The sequence below is a fragment of the Lipophrys pholis genome, assembly GCF_963383615.2.
Source record: "Lipophrys pholis genome assembly, chromosome: 5".
NCBI classification, from domain to species: domain Eukaryota; kingdom Metazoa; phylum Chordata; class Actinopteri; order Blenniiformes; family Blenniidae; genus Lipophrys; species Lipophrys pholis.
The window spans coordinates 2,709,292-2,729,409 of NC_137628.1; the positions used below are offsets into that span (position 1 = coordinate 2,709,292).

Here is a 20,118-nt window from a genome sequence, read left to right on the forward strand (position 1 = left end):
GCCTCCCAGGCCCAGTGAAGATCATCGACAGCTGATTCCCACGAATGAAAAGACTCCAAACACAATCATCATGTCATAAAATCATACATGTGAAACCAAATACAAAAGTACATACGCTAAATAAAGATTTTTTTTTCAAATGTGCATCCTGTGATTCTATTATATTGTTTAAAGGTCCAGTCTTATATTTTTTGCTCCATGTAAATCTCTAAGATCCTGCAAAAAAACAGAATGAGACCTTAAACAAGTCCTTTTTCCATTTGAAACAACAAAAGTCGGCAAATTTGCCAACTTTTTGGAGGGTCACAGCGCCTCTAAAGGCCTGGCATATGTATTACACGCCCTGAAGCCTCGTGTTGAGCCATGCTATGCTCATAGTGAGGTGTGGACAGCACCAGGTATTGTGTGTGACAGGTTCTAGAACTTCTGATGGATGTGACGAGCAGATTCTGGACTGAAATCCACTCAGAGTACAGGCTGATGCTGAAGTGCCTATATACTGCCACCCAATGGCCAACAGAGGTACGACGTTAATGTTACATAGCGCCAGTTTAAATGATCCTAAATCATAACAAAATTTAAATGAAATTTGGTACAAAATACAAAAGTAGAAATACTCTTCTGGAAGACTAATACAATCACCTTTGATTGCATTGCCAAAAGCAGGTGTTTGATTTAATTCATCTCCATGAAAAATATATTTTGTTCTTGAATTTAATAAAACTGTTACTTCCTGTTTGGAAAGAGTGGATGGCTGGTGGAGCTCTGATGGAGGTTGATGGAGAGATGATGGAGACTGATGTAGAACTGATAGAGGGGTGATGGAGATTTGATGGAGAGATGATGGAGGCTGATGGAGAACTGATAGAGGGGTGATGGAGAAATGACGGAGGCTGATGGATGATAGACGTCTCTATGCCTTTTTCAGTCTCAGTAGAAAATATTTCACAGTAGGATTAGAACCAGCGACCCTCCAAACACGACTTTAGTTATTTAACCCATTCAGTGCCTCAAGGTTTATCGTGCAGTTCTCCATGCTGGCCTGCAGGGGGCGTGCTAGCGGAGCGCCCTCGGTTTTAAATAGAGGGGGTGTGATCTGTCCGCAGCATCGCACCGCAGCTCAGCGCCGCCCCGCACCTCCACGCACCACATTCATCCCCGGAAACCTGCGGGAGCCACACGCACACCGGAGAGTCCCTCAAGCTCACAGCCGAGAATCATGTTCTGCAGACGGGCATGGCAAAGGGTCGCCCCGCTGGCACGGAGGGCTTTCACACCGGCGTCCGCAAACCGTGAGTGAAGCAAAAAACACGCAACAAAATCACTTTAAAGTTAAACAACGCGAATAAATCAGCAGTTTCTAACTTAAATATCATCACAGATTGTTTTTTTAACTGTCAAAATGTCTGAATTTGCAGGTTTTCGTCGTAAAACGTCCTCATTGTTTTTATTGAAAACAGCTCTAATAATCTAATAAATACACTTTATTTTGATTCTGGAGCAGAAAGATGTCAATAAATTATGTTTTTAGAGGTTTTTTTTTAAATGTATTTCGGAGTTTGCGGCTGGTATCTGCAGCCATACACTCACTCACTCACACAGAGGAGGTGTGTCCTGCTTTGGGAACACGCAGTTCTCCTCTCAGGTTATGAAAGAGCATCACACACGCACACACACACACTGGGAAACCGCTTTATCTCGACTTTAACCTCCAATCTCCATCAGCTGGACGTTTTCCGTCGTAGATTTCATATCTGTGCTCCAATATTTGTGCAGAAATAAGCTTTTTGTGGCGTTTTTTGCCATTGTTACACGTTGTTCCAGTGTTTTTATGAGCTGGGCCACACGGAGCCCAACCTGCCCTCAGGGGCTTCAGATGCCCTTTATTTGACATGTATGTGGCACTTTTAAGGCAGAATTTGTGTTTGGCCCCTCTTATGTGGGAATTTTGCATGTTGGAGAGGAATTCCTCACCACTTTTTTGAGGGTTTCTTTTGTCTCTCTTCACGCTTGCACGCTCACACGGATCATCCTTTACTTGTGGGACGTGAGCGTCAGGAATTTAGATCTTTGTTTATGGTTTTACGATCTTTTAAGTGCATTTCTCTAAAAAAACCTGCCAATCTGCAGGACATGGGGAAGCAGAGGTGCATTATGCAGACGTTTACAGGCCTCCACGCTGCTCCTATACATGCTGCAGGCATTTGCAGGTCTGTGGGCTGCATCTATATACAGTCCACATGCTGCAGACGCTTGAGCACATGACAGCTGACGGACCGTGGCATCAGGCTCCACGCTCGTCCTGCAGACATGTGTCACTGCTCCCACCGCAGCCATCTTGTGTGTTGTTGCCTGACACGCGTGTCCATTTTTACCGGCTTGAACCCAGGCAGCAGGGATTAACTGATTACCTGTATAAATACCCGGGGGCTGTACTTGGCCTTGTCCCCGCTCGCTGCCTCTGCTGTGGCACAGGTATTAGAGCGAGGAGGCCGGCTCAGCATCCACAGCAGCACAAAAACAAACTCTTCTTTTAATGCTTTCCTACTCAGTCGACGACTGTTGTTCTTTTACGCTGCAGCGTTCCTGAAAAAATACACAGAAGGGTGCAAACTTTAAGCATGACTCGGCATAAATGGGAACCGGTTGATGACTCTGGAAATATAAAAATGATTCTGATTTGTTTATTTATTTAATTTCCATCCAGGTCACGTTTCTCATCCAGTGTAACTTCCTACAAACACAATTAATTCTGCTGAAAGACGTAAACTTCTAGGCCACAACTGCATTAAAACAATGAGTCGCGTTGTGATTTTACAAGTAGTGAAGACGATATCGTGTTGTAACGTAACTGAGAATTAAAGAAGAAATATATATTTAAATTATTAGCTTCAAATAATTTGGCTTGAAATTGGAGTTATTTCAAAGATCTCATGTAAAAAGTGTTTGTCTGTTTTTGTTCTGATGAATCCAGGTGTTTTTTACAGTAACCGTCTCGTTTTAAGAGTTTTGATCCTCTTTTTAAGGACGGGTCTCATTTACAAACAACCCAGTTCTGTTGTGAAGATCGTAGAATTCAGTTCCAACGGTTTCCTCCAAAATGCATCACCTTCCCCAGCTTCAGGCTCTGGCTAACGTTTCAAGTTTCACATTTATGTTTTGAAAGTTATGTCAGTTTCCACGGAAATGGCAGGAAAGCTAAAAACAATGTAGTTTTTATGTTTGGCCACTAGTTGGCACTGTTGGTTGTTTTTACAATGAAGCCACACACAGAATATGGACCGGGAGTCTTGGCACTCTGGAGGACACATTGCTCTGATGGGCCAACTACTGAGCATGTGCAGAACTACTAGTTACCATGGTGACCAGTGGCAGAGTTTCAGAAAGGTAGCCTTTACTCCCGTCCATGGAGACGCAGTCGGAGAGTTCACAAAAAGTTGTGTTTTCTGTGACTCTGAGCACCGTTGTCATGTAACCGGACTCCCGTAACACAACGAAAGTTTTGCGTTTTCACTTTGTGGCGTGAGCGGCCTCGGTGTTTAACCGTTATTACCGTCATCCTCACGAACTCTGAATCGGCCTCATCGGTGTTAAATCAAGGAACAAGACAGTTTAATCAATATAAGAGGGAGAAACCACAGAGATTTGACGAAAGTGCACAAAAATATAAACCGGAAAAGTGAAAATTCCAAATACTCTGACGGCAATACTTCAATCCCTGGATTTTATTGTTAGTTTAGAGTAAAATACGTGTGAATTACCTGATGTAAAGCTGCAGAGTCAGAAGGTAATGTTCAGTTCAGTATTACAGCTCTCAATTAAACTCACTGGATTATTTCTCTGCGCCACTCAGTCACGCTGCAGGGCAAGTCGGCTGTTTAATCAGATTATTGTGTTTGTCCTGGTTTACATGCACAGGAGTGTGATCGGTTTGTAGTTGAAATCATGTTGATTCTACAGCATCAGCTTGTCTGTAATTGATCTTTGTATTTAGAATCACAGACCACAACAGTCGTTACTAGCGAGCGAGCAAGTTACCAACCTTGGTGGATGTTCACAGTTAAAATTCAACTAATTGCTTCTATTCAAGCGCCTGTTTTAGTTTATTTCAAAGGTTTTTGAAGTCAGGATTAGGTGGCGTGGAGCCGCTGGTCCAGTTCCAGTCCGATTGCTCCGCATACATACAAGACTAGAGCCACTCAGAATCACCTGTGAAAACCTGGATTTCATTCCAGCAGCATTATATTGGTTTAACTTGTGATGAATAAGCACGTACGCAGATGATGTGAATGTTTCTGTGCTTGAAGATTTGCCTGATTTTCTCTCTCCTTGGATACGATTTTAACCTGATGCAACATTCTAGATTTTGTTTTTCTTCTCTCCTGTCACCACTAGTTGTGTTAAGATGCAGCTTGATTGGTCCGTTACGCTGACATGCAGTGTGTTAGTGCAAAGAGCATGGAAATATATTTTATTACAATTTAGTCTTTTTCTAAAGAGATTGCAAACATAACTTTAATTTTAGTCACGCTAAATGCAATGACTATTTTTTTAACGTGTTTTGTCTTAAGGTATTATTTTAGGAATCAATATTACGACTCCTGTAAGGCTGAACCTGTTAGTCGCTTCTTCTGCTCGACTTCTGAAGATAAACTGAAAGTGATTTTGTCTTTGGGAACTGCTGAGTCAGTGAGAAGGTGAAACTTGAACCTTCTGAGCTCATAAAAGTGCTCAGTGCGAGTGTGACGAGCTGTTTTCAGTCTTCCTAATCACCTGCTGTGTCCAGTTTTGAGCGAACGCGGACACCGTCAATGTCACTGAGCGGTGGGAAGGTCGCCTGGTGAGTTTACGAGTCGCTGCAGCACGTATGACGCGCCGTACATTGTGTTCCGTCGGTGCCTCAGGTGGCGGCTGAAGCACATGCGTGTGCACACGTAAAGAAGATCGTGCTAAAGATAACATCTTTGGTGTGTGTGAGTGGGGAGATTAGGCCAAGTTGGGATGCTGCGTCTTCTGCGTGCACCTGTGGAAATCCTATAAACACGAGCAGGTCTCCTCCAGCCACGCCCCCCCCTCCCCCCACAACAATCACTCCATTCAAAGCCTTTTCACCACTTTCAGACATCTGGTATTTGCACTGGGTCGATGTGAAGAGGAGCGGAGGGACGTTTAAGTCCTTTGTTTGGATGCGAGTCAGAGGTCGTCCCGCGGGAGGCTTGTTTGTGTTTGTGTGTCGAGGATTTAGTTTAAGTTTGGGTGTTTACCTAAATCTTTCCATGGCCTCTGCTGCAGATGACACAGAGCTGCTTCGGGTAACGGGCTTAGAGGCGGAGACGTCACACAATTTAACCGATAAACCAGTTTAAATGGTTTTTAATTGTTCCCTTCTAGACGTATATTTGTGTGAGTGTGATTGGATGCCCGCTCTCTCTCTCTGTGCAGCTCCGGTGCGACACATGGCCTTCGGGATTCCCGGAGGATCCACCAACATGACGTACTTCCTGCTGTGTGGCGGCGGCGTCACCGCCGCGGCCGTCTACGTGAGTATCACTTGGGTTCGGGGCTGACTTGAGTGAATCTCTACATTTTAACCACTTGATTTTTCAGCTGTGATTCCTGAAGACGACATAAAGAATGTCTCCAAATAATGTGTTTTAACATCCATTTTGAATTAAATAAGCCTTATGCAAAGTGCTAATTGTAGAAATAAGTGGATTCATCTCCAAAAGGGTCCTCAGCATCTCCAGCTTCATGGTGAAAATGCTCGGCCCCGAGTTTCATGCATACGCTCCTGTTTTGGAGTTAGAGCGCCTCTACAGGCCTGCGCTTGATACTACAGCGTCTTTGTGTAAAACACATCTAAAATCCAATATTGATTAATAATAACTCTATAAATGTTAAAGTGGAGATTATGAATGAATGAATTATGTTTTTATTCTGAACTTATTATAACAAAAGAAAGGAAAGAAACAAACGAGTAACGCAGCAAAACATCAAATAAATAAAGCAATTTTTTATTTCTTTTTTATTTAGCGATAGCACACTCCATTTTCATATATGGCACTAGCTTTACATGTTGGAAAAGAAGTAGGATTATATTTATATACCTACATTCAAGATTTTATTTTGTCTGATTCACTGACAACACAGCATTTCGAAAACACTCCGATGATTGTATAGATGACTGGAGCGTTGTTCTGCACATGCTCAGTAGCTGCACAATAAGAACAACATTTCCTGTCACAGACTCTGTCACTGTGCCCCCCCCCCCCCCCCCCACACACACACACACACACACACTGGGCCATGGAGTTACAGGCTCCTTTGTGTTTCCTCACTTGTTCTGTGTTTGCTGTGTGTTGTTGGCAGAGCTGCTGTGTGACAAAATGTCTGCAAGCCGAGACATTTTGTAATCTGGATACATTTTAAAATGTACTATCATTGTGTGTGTGTGTGTGCCGGAATGTAACTGCTATGTATGTACTGGTGTTTTTTTCCAGGCATACAAGTCGGTGAACGGCGAAAGTGAACGTCCTGCAGACAAACTGGCCACCCTGAGTCCCACAGAGAAAGGTACACACACACACACACACACACACACACACACACACACACACACACACACACACACACACACACACACACACACACACACACACACACACACCAATAATAACCAGACTGACATTTTATAGCAGTAAGAACAAACAAAGCCTCCATTTACATGACGTTTCAAATGAAAACCATGGAGTACTCGTGTTGGGCCACTAGTTGGTGCTGTTGTTTGTTTTTGTAATGAAACCACACACACACACATGCAGCAGAGAACAATCTTCTCTAAACATTAACAATAGGAGAACACGGACATTCTAGTGGACAGACGACCCAGTGGTATTGTTATTACGGTGACTGGAATGAAACTATTCTATCAAATGAGACCGATCAGACTGCAATTCACCTGGAGAAGAGCTTGAAATCGTTGGAAATGTGTTAGAGGGGATTGTGTTTGGGTATTTAGAGGATGAGAATGATTAAGAATGAATAAAATATGATGACGACACTTAATGGTGTCGCGGTTAAATGTATAATCTCTTGTTTAACGACAATGTGAACATCTAAACAGTCATTTGTTATAACAAAGTTTGAATGTGTATCCCCCTTTACCTCTTTAAAGGACATTTATCAGAACGCTAATGAAAATCCAGACTTTTCCTGCGTCTGTGTTGGACTGAGGCTGCTGATCAGCTCTGGGCTCCAGCAGCTCTGGGCTCCAGCAGCTCTGGGCTCCAGCCACCGACTCTCCGCGCTGAGCAGACAAATAACTTTCAGACACAAATCCAAACCGACAGGCGCAATGGAGCTTTTGAGATTGATCAGTGTAGCGTGTTTGATATCTGGGTGGAGAATCAACCCTGACACACAGTCTGCTCTTTAGTTTCGGTAAAGGCTGTTTGTGTGAGGAAGAGTTTCAACCTCGTTCAACAGATTCTGATCCACATTTCAATCTAAAGCGAAACTTTAGAAAATTAAAGCCTTTTAGTGATTAACCGCTCTGTGTATCTTTACGATTCAGACGTCACTTTCACTGATTCTACAGTCTGTGATGGAGTTAGTCGTGGTGCAAAAACTAAATATTCTTTGCTGTGAAATCTTCTCACCCTGTGTAAAAATCATGTCGTGTGAACAGATTAATCTGTTCAATCGGCAACGAAACAATGAGAATCTGCTCTTCAGTGGTGACACACAAACTGTGAGTCAGTTTTTAAACTATATACTTGAATAAAATCACCAGAACATGAGCTGAACTTCAGCCGCTGCCACTCTCACAGCTGTTAACATCTTCGCTGAGCTCAGCACTTTTATTTCTGTCCCGTCCACTGGATTTTGGGGGATTAGGGATTATCCTCCACTCTACTCTGCTTCATGCTGACAGTTTTAACAGACTTTCAGACCTTTTAAGACTTTTGACCTTCAGCCCGGCGTGACGCAGGTTTATACAGGCAGTTTGGCTGCTGCTTGATGGTTGGAAGCTAATAAAATGTTCTGCTTCCATTCGCTTCTGTTTCATGTCAGTCGTTCCTGCTTACGGTCAAGATTAAGAACACTTGAGGTCTTGTTTGAAGTGAAAACGCATAATAAGTAGTTTCACATTTACACTGCACTTTCGGAAATCGATGTCAGTCTAGGGCAGGAACACAGAAAATGATGTTGTTTTAATGTTGGGCCACCAGTGGGTGCTGTTTGTTTGTTTGTTTGTTTGTTTGTTTGTTTTACTGAGCATGCGCAGAACAATTGCGGCAGATTAGTAGCAGCGTTGATACAGAGAAGGAGCCTGAGTTTTTTTTTTTTGTTTTTTTTAACTTCCGCCTTGGGAGCCATTTTTAAAAAGTTGTTTCCAGTGTCTCCGAGTGTCGTTGTCATGCCAACTGGCCCCGAAACGCTTTCCGTTTCCACTTTAAAATATTGTTGTGTAAACTCAATCACCTAATAAGTCTTATGGCTGTGACATGAAGCCAGATTACTCGGTGGGGGGGGCGGGGGGGACAGACATGCAAACTACCACAGATATTAACTCCCAAATCCGGAATCGAACAGGGTATTCTCTCAGGGTGAGGCAGGATCGCTAACCACTACACAATCATGCAGCCCAGTTTATTTCTACTTTTCTCTCAAGAATTTTCCTCTGGGATTAATTTTATTGAGCCTTAAATATTTAGGCTATTAGGTTAATGTTTGAACAACTGACTCAATCTGCATGCTCATCCTACAAATGCATGTCTGGTCAGGTCTGAACTTGGTGGCGGAGTTTGTTGCAGGAAAAGGTTTTTCTTACTCTCTTGTTTTAATCTGCAGCTCCAGCAGCCGAGGCGGCACCTGAGGCGGCGGCAGCAGCTCCTGCAGTTGAGCCCGCCCCGGTGGAGGAGGCGGTGCCCGCCGTGGAGGCCACCCCAGAGCCTGTTCCTGCCGCCGCCGAACCGGCGGCCGAGGCAGTGGCCGCACCGGTGGCTGAGGCGGTGGCCGAGGTCGCCCCCGCAGAAGCTGCCCCCGTGGTGGAAGAGGTGGCGGTTGCCGCAGAGGCCGCGGCCGAGCCGGCGGCTGTCGCGGACGAAGCTGCGCCTGCACCCGTGGCAGCGGAGGTCGTCCCTGAAGCGGCAGCCGAAACGCCTGCAGAGGCGGCGCCTGCAGAGGAGGTCGTCGCCGCGGTGGAGAGCGCCGGTACGGCAGCAGTAGATGAAGCCCCCCCCGCTGCCCCCGCTGAGGCAGAGACTGCCCCCGCTGCCCCCGCTGAGGCCGAGGCCGCCCCTGCTGCCGAGGTGGCGGCGTGAAGCCTCCCCACAGGAAGCCTGTAGATGTGCTGTGTTCCCGGCTGTAGGAAAAACCACTCGTCAACCTCTAATTCACACGTTTTCTTTCCAATTGGTTAAAAAAAAACCACCAATCAGAGGTTCATGAGTCCAGTTTTCAGGAGCCTCCTCCCCATCCCCTCCAGGTTCAGACACCCAGCTTTAGTCTGCATGGCTGCATTCAGACCCGAGTCAGTTCCGAGGGCTTTCCTGAGTGAATCGTTCTTGAGCACTGTACAGCAACCAGAGGAATGTTAGAAATAACTTAAGTGCCCTTAAAACAGGTTTCTTTCCCTGCGTCGTCTTCCTGTACCTGTTCTGCACGCCCAGCCTCGTTTCCTTCGACCAAAACAGACTGTTCGCTCTGGTACAACTTCACACTGTAAAATCCAGCCTTTATTGTGAAAATGCCCATTCGTGCCCTTTTTTTGTACCTCGCACATTCAGATCCTTGAAATATTTTCCATCATTACAAATAATCTGTACAGCGCCACAAGTCTGCAGCCACTTTCTATGACCGACCCGTTTGTCAGACTTTTCTTAAGATTTGAAGCCATTCTCTTTCTATATTTGTGTGTTAAAGCACTTCTGTCTCTTCTCTCCGTTACTGTGAAACTTTCATCCTTCAGGGAACAAAACAGAAATTCTGGCATAACGCCACGACGTTTATGATTAACACAGTCCAGCTTTCACAGGATGATCAAGTTTGAAGTGTTTTAATAAAGATGAAGCTGTCACGACCACGAATCTTCTGCTCATGTGGTTTATCTCTCCGGAGATGTTGGAACTCTCTCAGCCGGTCTGAGTTCAGGCAGAGAATCTCCCCGTTGCTTTGTCCTGTTGCTCCAAATGATTTCTAGGTAGAAGAATCCTCCAGTAGAAATGCTCCTTTTCCTCAGATATCCCTGCTCATTGTTCATGCTCCAGGTTTAGTCATTGCATTAGCATGTAATCTCTAGGGATTACAGGCGCATGGAAAAACTAGAGCTACACTCGGTAGAGCGTCGACCTTCACCAACGCCACATTGGTTTGCGGAGCCGAGTTAGCATCGCGAGCGCGTTAGCCGTTAGCTCATTTGGATGCTAACAGGTCAGGTAGCTACATCACCGTGTGAAACACTGAGCAGGGAGCGTCTCCATGGCAACAGACGCTGATCTCCTTTGATCTCCATGAGGTTCCTCTCCATTCCGCTTTGTTATGGGAAATTTTTCCGCAGTTTCCAGCGATTTATTTTGGAACGGTTAGCCGTTAACGTCTCAAAATCTAATCCTTGGATGATGACAAATCATGACTGAAAATGCAATTTGGGTTAGTACTTTTTGCGAAAAGTTGGTATACTTGCATACAAACCAATAAATAAATAAATAGACACAGACAAAAGCATAACCTTCCCCCAACTTTGTAGGTGAAAGTAAAAACAACCCAGAATATCAATAAAAATGTCAGTTATTTCTACACTCCTGACATAAGCATGATAATTGTAGTCTTATTGTTATCGAGGATGCACCTGATTTCAGGAAATATTCTAATATATCATTCAGTTATGATTCAAACTCCAAGATTTTATTTTTTTAAATATATGAAGATTTCACAGCTTCTATTAAATTATTGGAAATAAAGAGCACATTTCTATTGATATAATTTCCACGTTACGAGTGTGTGCTGCTTCCACTCCTCCCAAACATTCGCCTCCTGTTTGATAGTTAAAGCTCTGATTAGTTTAAGTGATTGTTTGTTTATTGTGACCGGAGCGGATTAAAGCTGCAGACAGACGAGCTCAGACTGATCCTCCATTACAATGCTCATTTTAGGGCGTCCCGCCCGGTCGGCAGGGTGGAGAGAGATAACCTCATCGTGACACTTGATGTTCATGTTTTCATCATATTTAAAAATAACAAAATGTATATGCTTTAGTTTTTGACTTGTAGTACAAATAAATACAAACAAATGATGAAATAACTAATTAAAAGCGCCACATTATCAACAGTATGATTAGAATAATACCAATAATGACGGTAAAAATAAAACATAAGTACACATACAGTCCGGTCACAGATAAGACGTTACGGAGTAGTACACAGAAGTACTGTTTTCAAGTAATTTAGAAATTGTTGCCAAGTCTTGCAAAGTTGATCTGTGGAGCTTCCAATTGTTCCCCTTCTTTTCTCCACATGTAAAACCCTCATAAGTTCTGTTGCCCATAGGACATGAGTGCATGATTGCAATTGGAACTCCTCCTCTAACATCCAGATTATAGAGCATCTTCCTCTTGCTGATAGATCCGTGTACATATGTACCACGGGGAGGCAGCAGCTGGAATGTCAATATTATCCTGCCAGGTCAAAAGTTTTGTGCTGTTTTTGTTATTCGAGGTTCACTTTCAATGCTCTTTATGTAAAATTTACACTTCAGACAATTTAAAACTCATGTTTCCACCAAGTTTTAGGACTTTCTCTGTAAAAGGTTTCCCCTGCAGACGAAGCATGGACACGTAGTCTCCCTGTAGAGCTTGACCCTGATGTGACTGTAGATCCTCCTGTAGTAGACACACAGCCAAGGTGAGTTGTTAAAACATTGCGTCATTTAAAAGAACTGGTGTTTGTTCAGTGATCCTGTTTTTCTACAATATGTAGCAGGGTTAATGTGTTTCAATCTTATATTATATAGAGTTTGTCTTTTCTATATTGTCCTAACTCTGGCTCAAGGACCAATCAGGGCCCAGAATCAGATTTCACATGGCCATCAGTTAGCACGAGGGAAAAAAAACAAGTAAATGTAATGTGAAATTGATATTTGTAAAGCAGCTGGATTGTGAAAACATCCACATCCTCTTTCATCCAATTCTATGTTACTTTAATATCATAAAACATTTGACAAGACAGTTTGCTCATCTATAGCCAGCTTGTGGTTTAGAGAATTGTTTTTTCAAATATAATTTTTAAAGTTTAAAATGAGCTGATCGAAGCTGTTTGTTCTCCTCACAATGTTTGGACATTCCTGCTTTAGTGCATGACTATGAGTGACTTTAAAGGGGTCATATTATGCAGCTTTTCAACACTTTCACATGCGTCTCGTTAGTCCCAAAACATTTTATTCAAAGTTTATTGCCCCAAATCCAGCTTTTCTTTGATTCTCCTCCATTTAAATATTGGATCATAGGAGCTGCATTCAGAATCTGCTGTGTCTGTGTGAGCTGGACTGGCTCCGCCCACACATGCCCATCTTGGGAAGAGGAGGAAGTATTTCCTCTCGTGGTGCCATGTGCCAGAGCAGAGCTGCCTGATTGTGGGAGGGTCAAAGGGAGGACCTACCTTGATTCTGATTGGCTAAACCCCTGATGACTCTATATAGAGTTTGATTTGTGATTGGCTCGTTGGAGCAACACACTTTTTAAAACCTAAAATATGCCGGGGAGAGAGAGGACAGACTGTCTTCACTTCTGGGGTGTCATTCCAGGTGTGGGGACGATTATTACTGTTAGAAAACCAGTAGAAAGTGAATTTTGCACATTGTGACCCCTTAAAGATGATTGTGAGACTTTTGTATGCTGACAATAGAAAATGTTTCCGGCTGATTTCCCTCCTCCCTCCTACAGAGTCGATGCCCGATCTGCTCACAGCCGTGAAGATCTTAACATGCCCCACGGTGGAGATCGCAGCAGCTTCTGTGGGCGACTCCAGCCTGGTGAAAGCCATCCAACAAACTGAGGAGGAGGGAAAAGATTCGAGTCTGGAGGAGGTCCTCGAACCAGGAGCTCTGGAAACTGACCAGGAGGCGCCTGGAGGAGGAGCAGCTGCAGAAGGAGCTCAGGATCCCCCCGCTGGAGAAGCAACTTCAGAGGAGGTGAAGAAGGAAGTTGAGGAGGTGGCAGCTGCACCTCCTCCTGAGGAAGATATAGCTTCAGCTGCCACGGAGGAGGAGGAGGTGGCAGTTGAAGATCAGAGTCTCCCCCCTGAGGAGCCTCAGTCCTCCACCCCTGCTGAGGAGGTCACCGCTCCTGCAGAAGCTGCCGAGGAGGTCACCGCTCCTGCAGAAGCTGCTGAGGACATCACAGCTCCTGCAAAAGCTGCCGAGGAGGTCACCGCTCCTGCAGAAGCTGCTGATGAAGCGTCGCCTGCTCCTGCAGGAGAACCGGTGGAGGAGGAGGTGCACAGTGCTGAGACAGAGGAGAATGTCATCATGGCCGCTCAGCTGGCAGCAGCTTCCACGGCCACGGACCTGGAGCTCCTCCCAGAAGCAGACCCTGAACCTTCAGCTCCTGTGCAGGAGGAAAGCTGCGGCCACTCCTGCCATTCAGCTCCAGCAGCAGGAGAGGAGCTGGCGCCCCCTGCTGGTGAGGAGCACATCACAGCAGAAGATGTTCCACATGGAGTCCAGGAGGAGGCCTCGCTGGTGGAGGGACAACGTAAGAATGTGTCCAGTTCTGGTTCTGCATGTTTCACACGTCTTCCTGCTCCAACTCACAGAAAACTTGACGATTCATCATAATCAGGTGTTTTGGAGCTGAGAGACGTTTAAAACATGCAGGAAACACTGATCTACACGCAAACTGCTGTTTTCAGGCAACGTTTTCTCTTATGTCAGGAGGGAATTTTCTTTTTCAGTGTCGCATAACATCTCTAAAAGCAGAAATATCCCCAGGAGGAGTTTGAGGGAGTCAACAAATTATTCATGGAGCTGGAAGGTTTTCGATCAAGACCTCATGGTTTCCAGCCATGGCGCTGATAATCAGGACAAAAATACCTCATGTGTGATTTTTACAGTGACAGAAACTTGTTTTTTTGTTTAAAAAACAAATAAAAAAACACCAATTTGAATATTTTTCATTTAGAAAATCCCCTTTAAACCTGATTGCTAAATAATGCAAAGCTTATTCTACTCACTGTTCCTTTATCAAAGTATTTCTATATTGTCACTGGATCCAAACCAAAGTCACAATAGATAACATTATCTGTTGATAAAAAAAATCTATAGATGGTTGGCATCTTTAGCTTGTGGTGAAAAATAACTGACATAAACACAATTTTAAAAACTTCTATGAATATAGTATTAATAATACATATACATACTGTATTTAAACCGTAAAGGACTCAACTTAGCTGCACAGATCGGTAATTGTAATTGTGCGTGTGTGCACCCTAATGAACTCTTCCTGCTGTATAGATGTTGTTTGTTGTGTTGCAGCCTCAGAGACTCTGGCAGTGGTGGCAGCTCGGTCATGACAGACGGACCTTGTGCCTTCCACACGTCCGTCAAGCCGGGACGACTCCAAACAGCACGAAGGCGACGCAGCGTCAGGTTCAGCTGGCTGATCTGTCCCTTTCTGTTGGAAACGGATCTGCAGTTTATTGTTCCACCTGTAGATGGCACTGTTGGAAAAGCTTTGGTTCGTTGTAGAGCGGCAGTGAAAGTCGCTTTGGGTTAAACCACACAGGGATCATTTCTACTAGTTGCCTAAATATCACAACTACATATTTGTTGCTCTAACTCTGTTTTCTATAGCAAGATATCACAAAAGCACCATTCAGAAAAAATATAACTTGTACAAATAGATGTGTTGTTTTTCCGTGTTTCAAAGTTTGTACAGTTTAATCTTATATCCAATTTAGAATTTAATCTGCAATATTTTTACTCATATGACAAGTGCGTGGTAGCTCATTCCACAACAGAGGGGCTGCAACAGAAAAGGCCCTATCCCCTCTGAGCTTTCAAATTAAGAGATTTTATGTATTTCAAATCTTTTAACGTTCCGTTAATTTGTAAATAGTTGATTATTACTCAATAATATGTAATACTTTTCTAAATTGATGGCGTTTAATACCAAAGAATAAACAATGATTCAAATGTGATTGCTGTTATTAATAATGATAAAAGAAAAAAAACATTATGTACTCCTGCATATACATTTTTATTCTATTGATCTTAATAGAGAATGACAATGAGTAATTACATATTGATTCTTTTTTCTTAGTGACGATATCCATTAACTTTAAAAACAAAAAATATCATGGACATCATAGGTTGTATCCATGAAAATACACACACACACACACACCCACACACACACACACACACACACACACACACACACACACACACACACACACACACACACACACACACACACACACACGTAGTTAACATGACATTTGTTTTAAATATATGTGTCTGTACAGGGAATAAATGTTTGAATCAATATCTGTATAGTCAGTGTATGGAAACACGTCCCTGTTGTTTAAAGTGCATATATTTTAAATAAAGCAATATATTCACATTAGAACTGTGTCTTCTTTTAATTAAATCTAGAAACTCCATTGCTCATGTGATCTTTTAAACCACGTTTTTAGTCATTAGCGATGCAATATGTTTGAATTTTTAATTTCTTAGGAGAATACAAAATGCACTTCTTCTTTCACGTTGTTTTAATGTATTTTATTTCTTATCAAAATTTTAATTTAAAGAAAGAAGAAAATATTTCATCATGATAAAGATGATGATTATCATTGTTATCATTTACATTATCACTTTTAACATTAGTACTAGTAGTAATAGTAGTCCAATAGATATTTTCTGATATTTTGGGATTTTTTTTTTTGTTTTAAATAAGCTCTTTTTTAATGTGCTTTTTTTTTTTTTTTTTTTTACTTATTCTTGTATTATTTCAAAACAGGATGTGTGTCTTCTTTGTACGATTTCTGTTTCTTAATTTTCTTTAATTATTTAAAATATCAACAATTAAATGCTAATTTTAAAAGAAATTTAAAAAGTAGTAGTCAAGCCATTTTTTTTCTTCAAATTTTTTGCCATTTTTTTAATGCAAATGAAAGTTACTTGCATTAATTATATCCAGTGGCCATGCAAAAATGGTCTTCTCTGCGCACGTGATAGCGCCCCGCTGCGTATGCAAGTTCCAGCTCGCTAATGACCATCAGTCATATTTTAATCATGTTTGAATGTCGGAGGGCGGAATTACGTGATGCACCTGAACACATCACTCAAAGCTGTCAACTGCGAAGCCGGTGTTTTAACTTTTCAACTGCACAGCTTATTTGTTTTCAGAAATACTTTTCTCTGAACTGTTTCAGTAATAAAAGAGAAAATTTGTGTCTGAGCCAAGATGTTGGTCTAATTTGAAATGCAGGAGCTGACAGTTTCCCACTTGCCCATAGCAAAATCTGCCACTGATTAAATCCGTTTTTTTAGTTACATTCTAGGCTTTTTCTTTCAATTATAAATACAACTGTACGTTTTCTAATGGTGTTTTAAATTATTATTGATAATATTCCTCATGTATATAATAATAATAATATTGTTATTCTTATTATTACCACATGATGTTTACATTGTGAGCTCGTGTTTATCTACGCCGTGACGTCAGCACGGTAACGCTGAGGGACCAGGGAGCCGAGCCCGAACCCGAGCCGAGCCGGAGCACACACCGGGGAGCACCGGCTACTTTCCCCGCAGCTCCCCGCAGCTCCCGGGGCTCCTCAGGACCACAGCCACCAGCTCACGCTAAGCTAACCGCTAACAGCGGGAGACTCCAGCCTGACAGCCGACAGTTAGCAGCGGGAGGAGGAAGTCTGCCGCCCGGGGAGGAGGAGGAGGAGGAGGAAGAGGAGGAAGAGGAGGAGGAGGAAGAGGAGGAGAGGCGGGGAGGAGGAGGAGGAAGAGGAGGAGGAGAGGCGGGGAGGAGGTCGAGGAGGAGAGGCGGGGAGGCGGAGGAGGAGGAGAGGCAGGGAGGAGGAAGAGGAGGAGGGGGCGGAGGAGTGTTAGGAGGAGGTTACTGGACGTCACACACAAACAGACAGAGACTCTCATCAGCCAGCTAACGGCAGACCGGAGCTGGAGAAGCGGGAGTGAAAGAGAAAGAAGAAGGGAGAGGAGTTCTGGGTGAGTGACGGACGTTAGAAACACGTTTCCTTCTCTTTCTCCGCTGACACGCGCTTCTTCTTCTCGCTCGTGCTCTGACAGCTCCATGTTTGTTTGTGTCGCTCCTCTGTCACGCTGCTAACGAGGCTAGCTGGCGTTAGCAGCACTTTATCGCCTCTCGAGTCGTGAAGCGGGAGGGACCGAAAAGCCCGCAGGGTCGAGATGGAAGATTAAAGAGCAGCTGGCTAATAATTCATGGAGCTGCTCCGAAGAGCAAAGGTGCCATTGCAACACAATCAGCCTGCTGTCTCTGGAGGCAAGTGTCACTCCAGGATCATAACCCCCAAACTGGTTAGAGTGGAAAGTACTGTCATTATTCTGGATTGATCCGTCAGTGCTGGTCATCGATACAGGTGAATCAGTGTTTTCAACTTCTTCCACATATTTAACTGTTGGATGATGGAGTCCAGGGTGCTCGGGTGGTGTCTGCTCCAGGGATTTAAATAACCAGTGAAGAAAGAAAAACACTTCTCTGGGTCCCTAGATGCCTTTACTTAAACATTTCTGTTACGCTTTTCTATTTTCCTACAGTTGGCACACTTGATAGACTTGTGGTTTTTCACTTAAACCTGTTTCATGCTTTTACTTTCTCTCCTGCCCCCCTCAGTTCCTCTACCACCCCTCATTTTGAAACTCTTATTGACCATTATATCATCAGAATATAATAACAGATACCAGTGATTACTGTTATTCTTGTGACTGGGAGGGTTTGGGTTCTCCGGGAATCTGTTGGTAACTTCCTAACAGCAGTTTTTCTGTCGATGCTGTAATAGTGGTCTTACCCTTCATCTTTTACAGTTCAGTTATTTTGTGCTCTTCCGACACTTGTCAGTCGTTCAAATGAGAGAAACCTAATGAAAAGAATATAATGTCTTTTGAAAGGTTGCAGGTTCAATTCCCCATCTCTCCCAGTTAATATGAGGGAGACGATGTGTCCTTGAGCAAGACACTGAACCCCAAACTGCTCCCACTGGATGTATAAAGGGCCTTGCATGGCAGCCACATCAATTTGGTTTCAAGAATGTCCCTCTGTGGTTACGAAAGTTATTCTATTCTATTCTATTCTATTCTATTCTATTCTATATCAATGAAACAGGAATAGTAATGTTATGTGTGAACTGTGGATTGTACTTAACACTAGATTCAAAGGCGGTGTAGTGGTGAGCACTCCTGGCTCACTGTGAGAAAACCCCTGGTTTGAGTCCAGGCTTGGGGTCTTTTTCAGCAATCTGGAGTACCTGGATAAAGCCAACAGGGAAAACAAGTTCTACTCAGATAGGCCTTGATTTGGTCCCACCCCAGGACGGGACCCAGTGGTGTCCAGTGTGGTTGGGTGGTATCAGGAGCTGCAGCCATGTCTTGACGCCTGAACCCTCCACCTCCACCGCGAAGCCTTCAAGGCTTCGCTCTGGTGAACGATTAACCCCGCCTGTTGCTCAGCCGGCACATGGTGCGGTCTGAAGGTTTCTGTTGGAGCGTTCGGCGTTGTGCTTGAATCTTCCTCATTGGAGAGACGCTGAAGCTGAGCACAATGGATTGGTGCCACAGAGACAGGCGGAGGACAGGTTACATGAGATGTGTGTGACTGCAGATGACAAAGGAGCTTGTGGTGTGTGTGTGTGTGTGTGTGTGTGTGTGTGTGTGTGTGTGTGTGTGTGTGTGTGTGTGTGTGTGTTTTTGAATGGAGTGGGTGGTTGTGAACTCACGTGTCGTCTTCACTTCTTTTGGTAAATCACTTCTATACAAGTCATTTGTTTTTGTCTTTACTTAACCCAAACCGGGGTTTCCAAAAGTTCCACATGTTCATTTTGTTAGGAGTACTTTCATAAATGGAATTCACTTGTGTTTTTCACAGCACTTTATTGCATCACACGCTGTATTTGTGTCTCATTTTTTGCCTTTCTGCCCCAACTGCCATCCAAGCCTGGACCCCTTAATAAAGACCAAGACTTAAACCAAAGCACTGCCAGGGGTTTAGTAGAAATGGTGGTAATTAGTGAATCTGTTACGATGGATACAAGCTGCCTGTGGAGATTGTTTAAAATGGATTATTGAGCATGAGGAAAACAGTGAGCTTCACTGTGCTGCGACGTTTCAGCCTTACTTCACTTTTTATAATACATTTATGCCTTTTTATTCATGGTGGAGTAGTTTTAGGGCCCATTCACGCTGTAATGATTTCAAGCGAAAACGCAAAACCTTCGTTCGTTGCATTTTTGGTGTCGATTTACACGACAATGGTGCGCAGAGTTTTTGAAAACAGCTCCCAGGGTGGAACTTTAGGGTTAGGGTTAGAATAAGCTCTGGCTCTGTGTAGATGAGAGGAAACAACACTGTCTGGAAACACTCCTGTCTCTGTGTTGACAGCAGAAACGCTGCTATTGCACTTGCGCACCACGACTGTAGTAAATGGTTCTTCTGCTCATGCTCAGCAGCTGGACGACCAGAACAGCGTTTCCTCCAGAGTGTCAAGACTCCCAGTCCATATTCTCCTGGGACTCGGTAGTTTTAGAGTCGTCTTTGTCATTGTTTTATGTTGAGAGCGGATTGTTCTCTGCTGCGTGTGTGTGTGTGTGGTTTCATTACAAAAACAAACAACAGCGCCAACTAGTGACCGATGTTCTAGCTACATCATTTTCAGTGTTTCCGTCTCTTCCATGTGAACAGACATGGTTTTCAGAATGTTGAAACATTTCTGAAATGAAAACGCAAAACAGATCTGTTTTCACTTGAAACATTGTCGTGTAAATGTAAAACATTTATAACGAGGAGACGAAGTGAGAGGAATGTGGGAGTAAAAACCTCAAATCTTCAACCTGAATTACACATATAAAGCAAATT

General features: G+C 43.5%; 2 protein-coding genes across 5 annotated transcripts in view; both read left to right on the forward strand.

Moving 5' to 3' along the window:
* Positions 1 to 1,113: 1,113 nt before the first annotated feature.
* mgarpb (mitochondria localized glutamic acid rich protein b) lies at positions 1,114 to 15,621 on the forward strand. Its single transcript, XM_080464842.1, has 6 exons — positions 1,114 to 1,292; positions 5,443 to 5,540; positions 6,501 to 6,573; positions 8,854 to 9,216; positions 12,941 to 13,750; positions 14,530 to 15,621. Exons 1-6 carry the CDS (start codon positions 1,220 to 1,222, stop codon positions 14,565 to 14,567), a joined length of 1,455 nt encoding a protein of 484 aa, XP_080320968.1. The 5' UTR covers positions 1,114 to 1,219; the 3' UTR covers positions 14,568 to 15,621.
* A 1,519-nt stretch (positions 15,622 to 17,140) lies between these two features.
* Positions 17,141 to 20,118, forward strand: part of elf2b (E74-like factor 2b (ets domain transcription factor)) — a 20,446-nt gene continuing 17,468 nt past the window's right edge. For all 4 annotated transcript variants that reach the window (XM_080462984.1, XM_080462986.1, XM_080462985.1 and 1 more), the window contains exon 1: positions 17,141 to 17,238. The gene's annotated coding sequence lies outside the window, so the exon portion shown is untranslated. The remainder of the gene's footprint in view (positions 17,239 to 20,118) is intronic.

What these genes read in the sequence shown, in the direction of transcription:
- mgarpb (XM_080464842.1), top strand. Translation starts at nt 1,220, where the DNA reads ATGTTCTGCAGACGGGCATGGCAAAGGGTCGCCCCGCTGGCACGGAGG. An exon ending in CCTGAGTCCCACAGAGAAAG is followed by an intron (nt 6,574 to 8,853) that starts GTACACACACAC and finishes TTTAATCTGCAG; the next exon opens with CTCCAGCAGCCGAGGCGGCA. An exon ending in CGCCGCGGTGGAGAGCGCCG is followed by an intron (nt 9,217 to 12,940) that starts GTACGGCAGCAG and finishes TCCCTCCTACAG; the next exon opens with AGTCGATGCCCGATCTGCTC.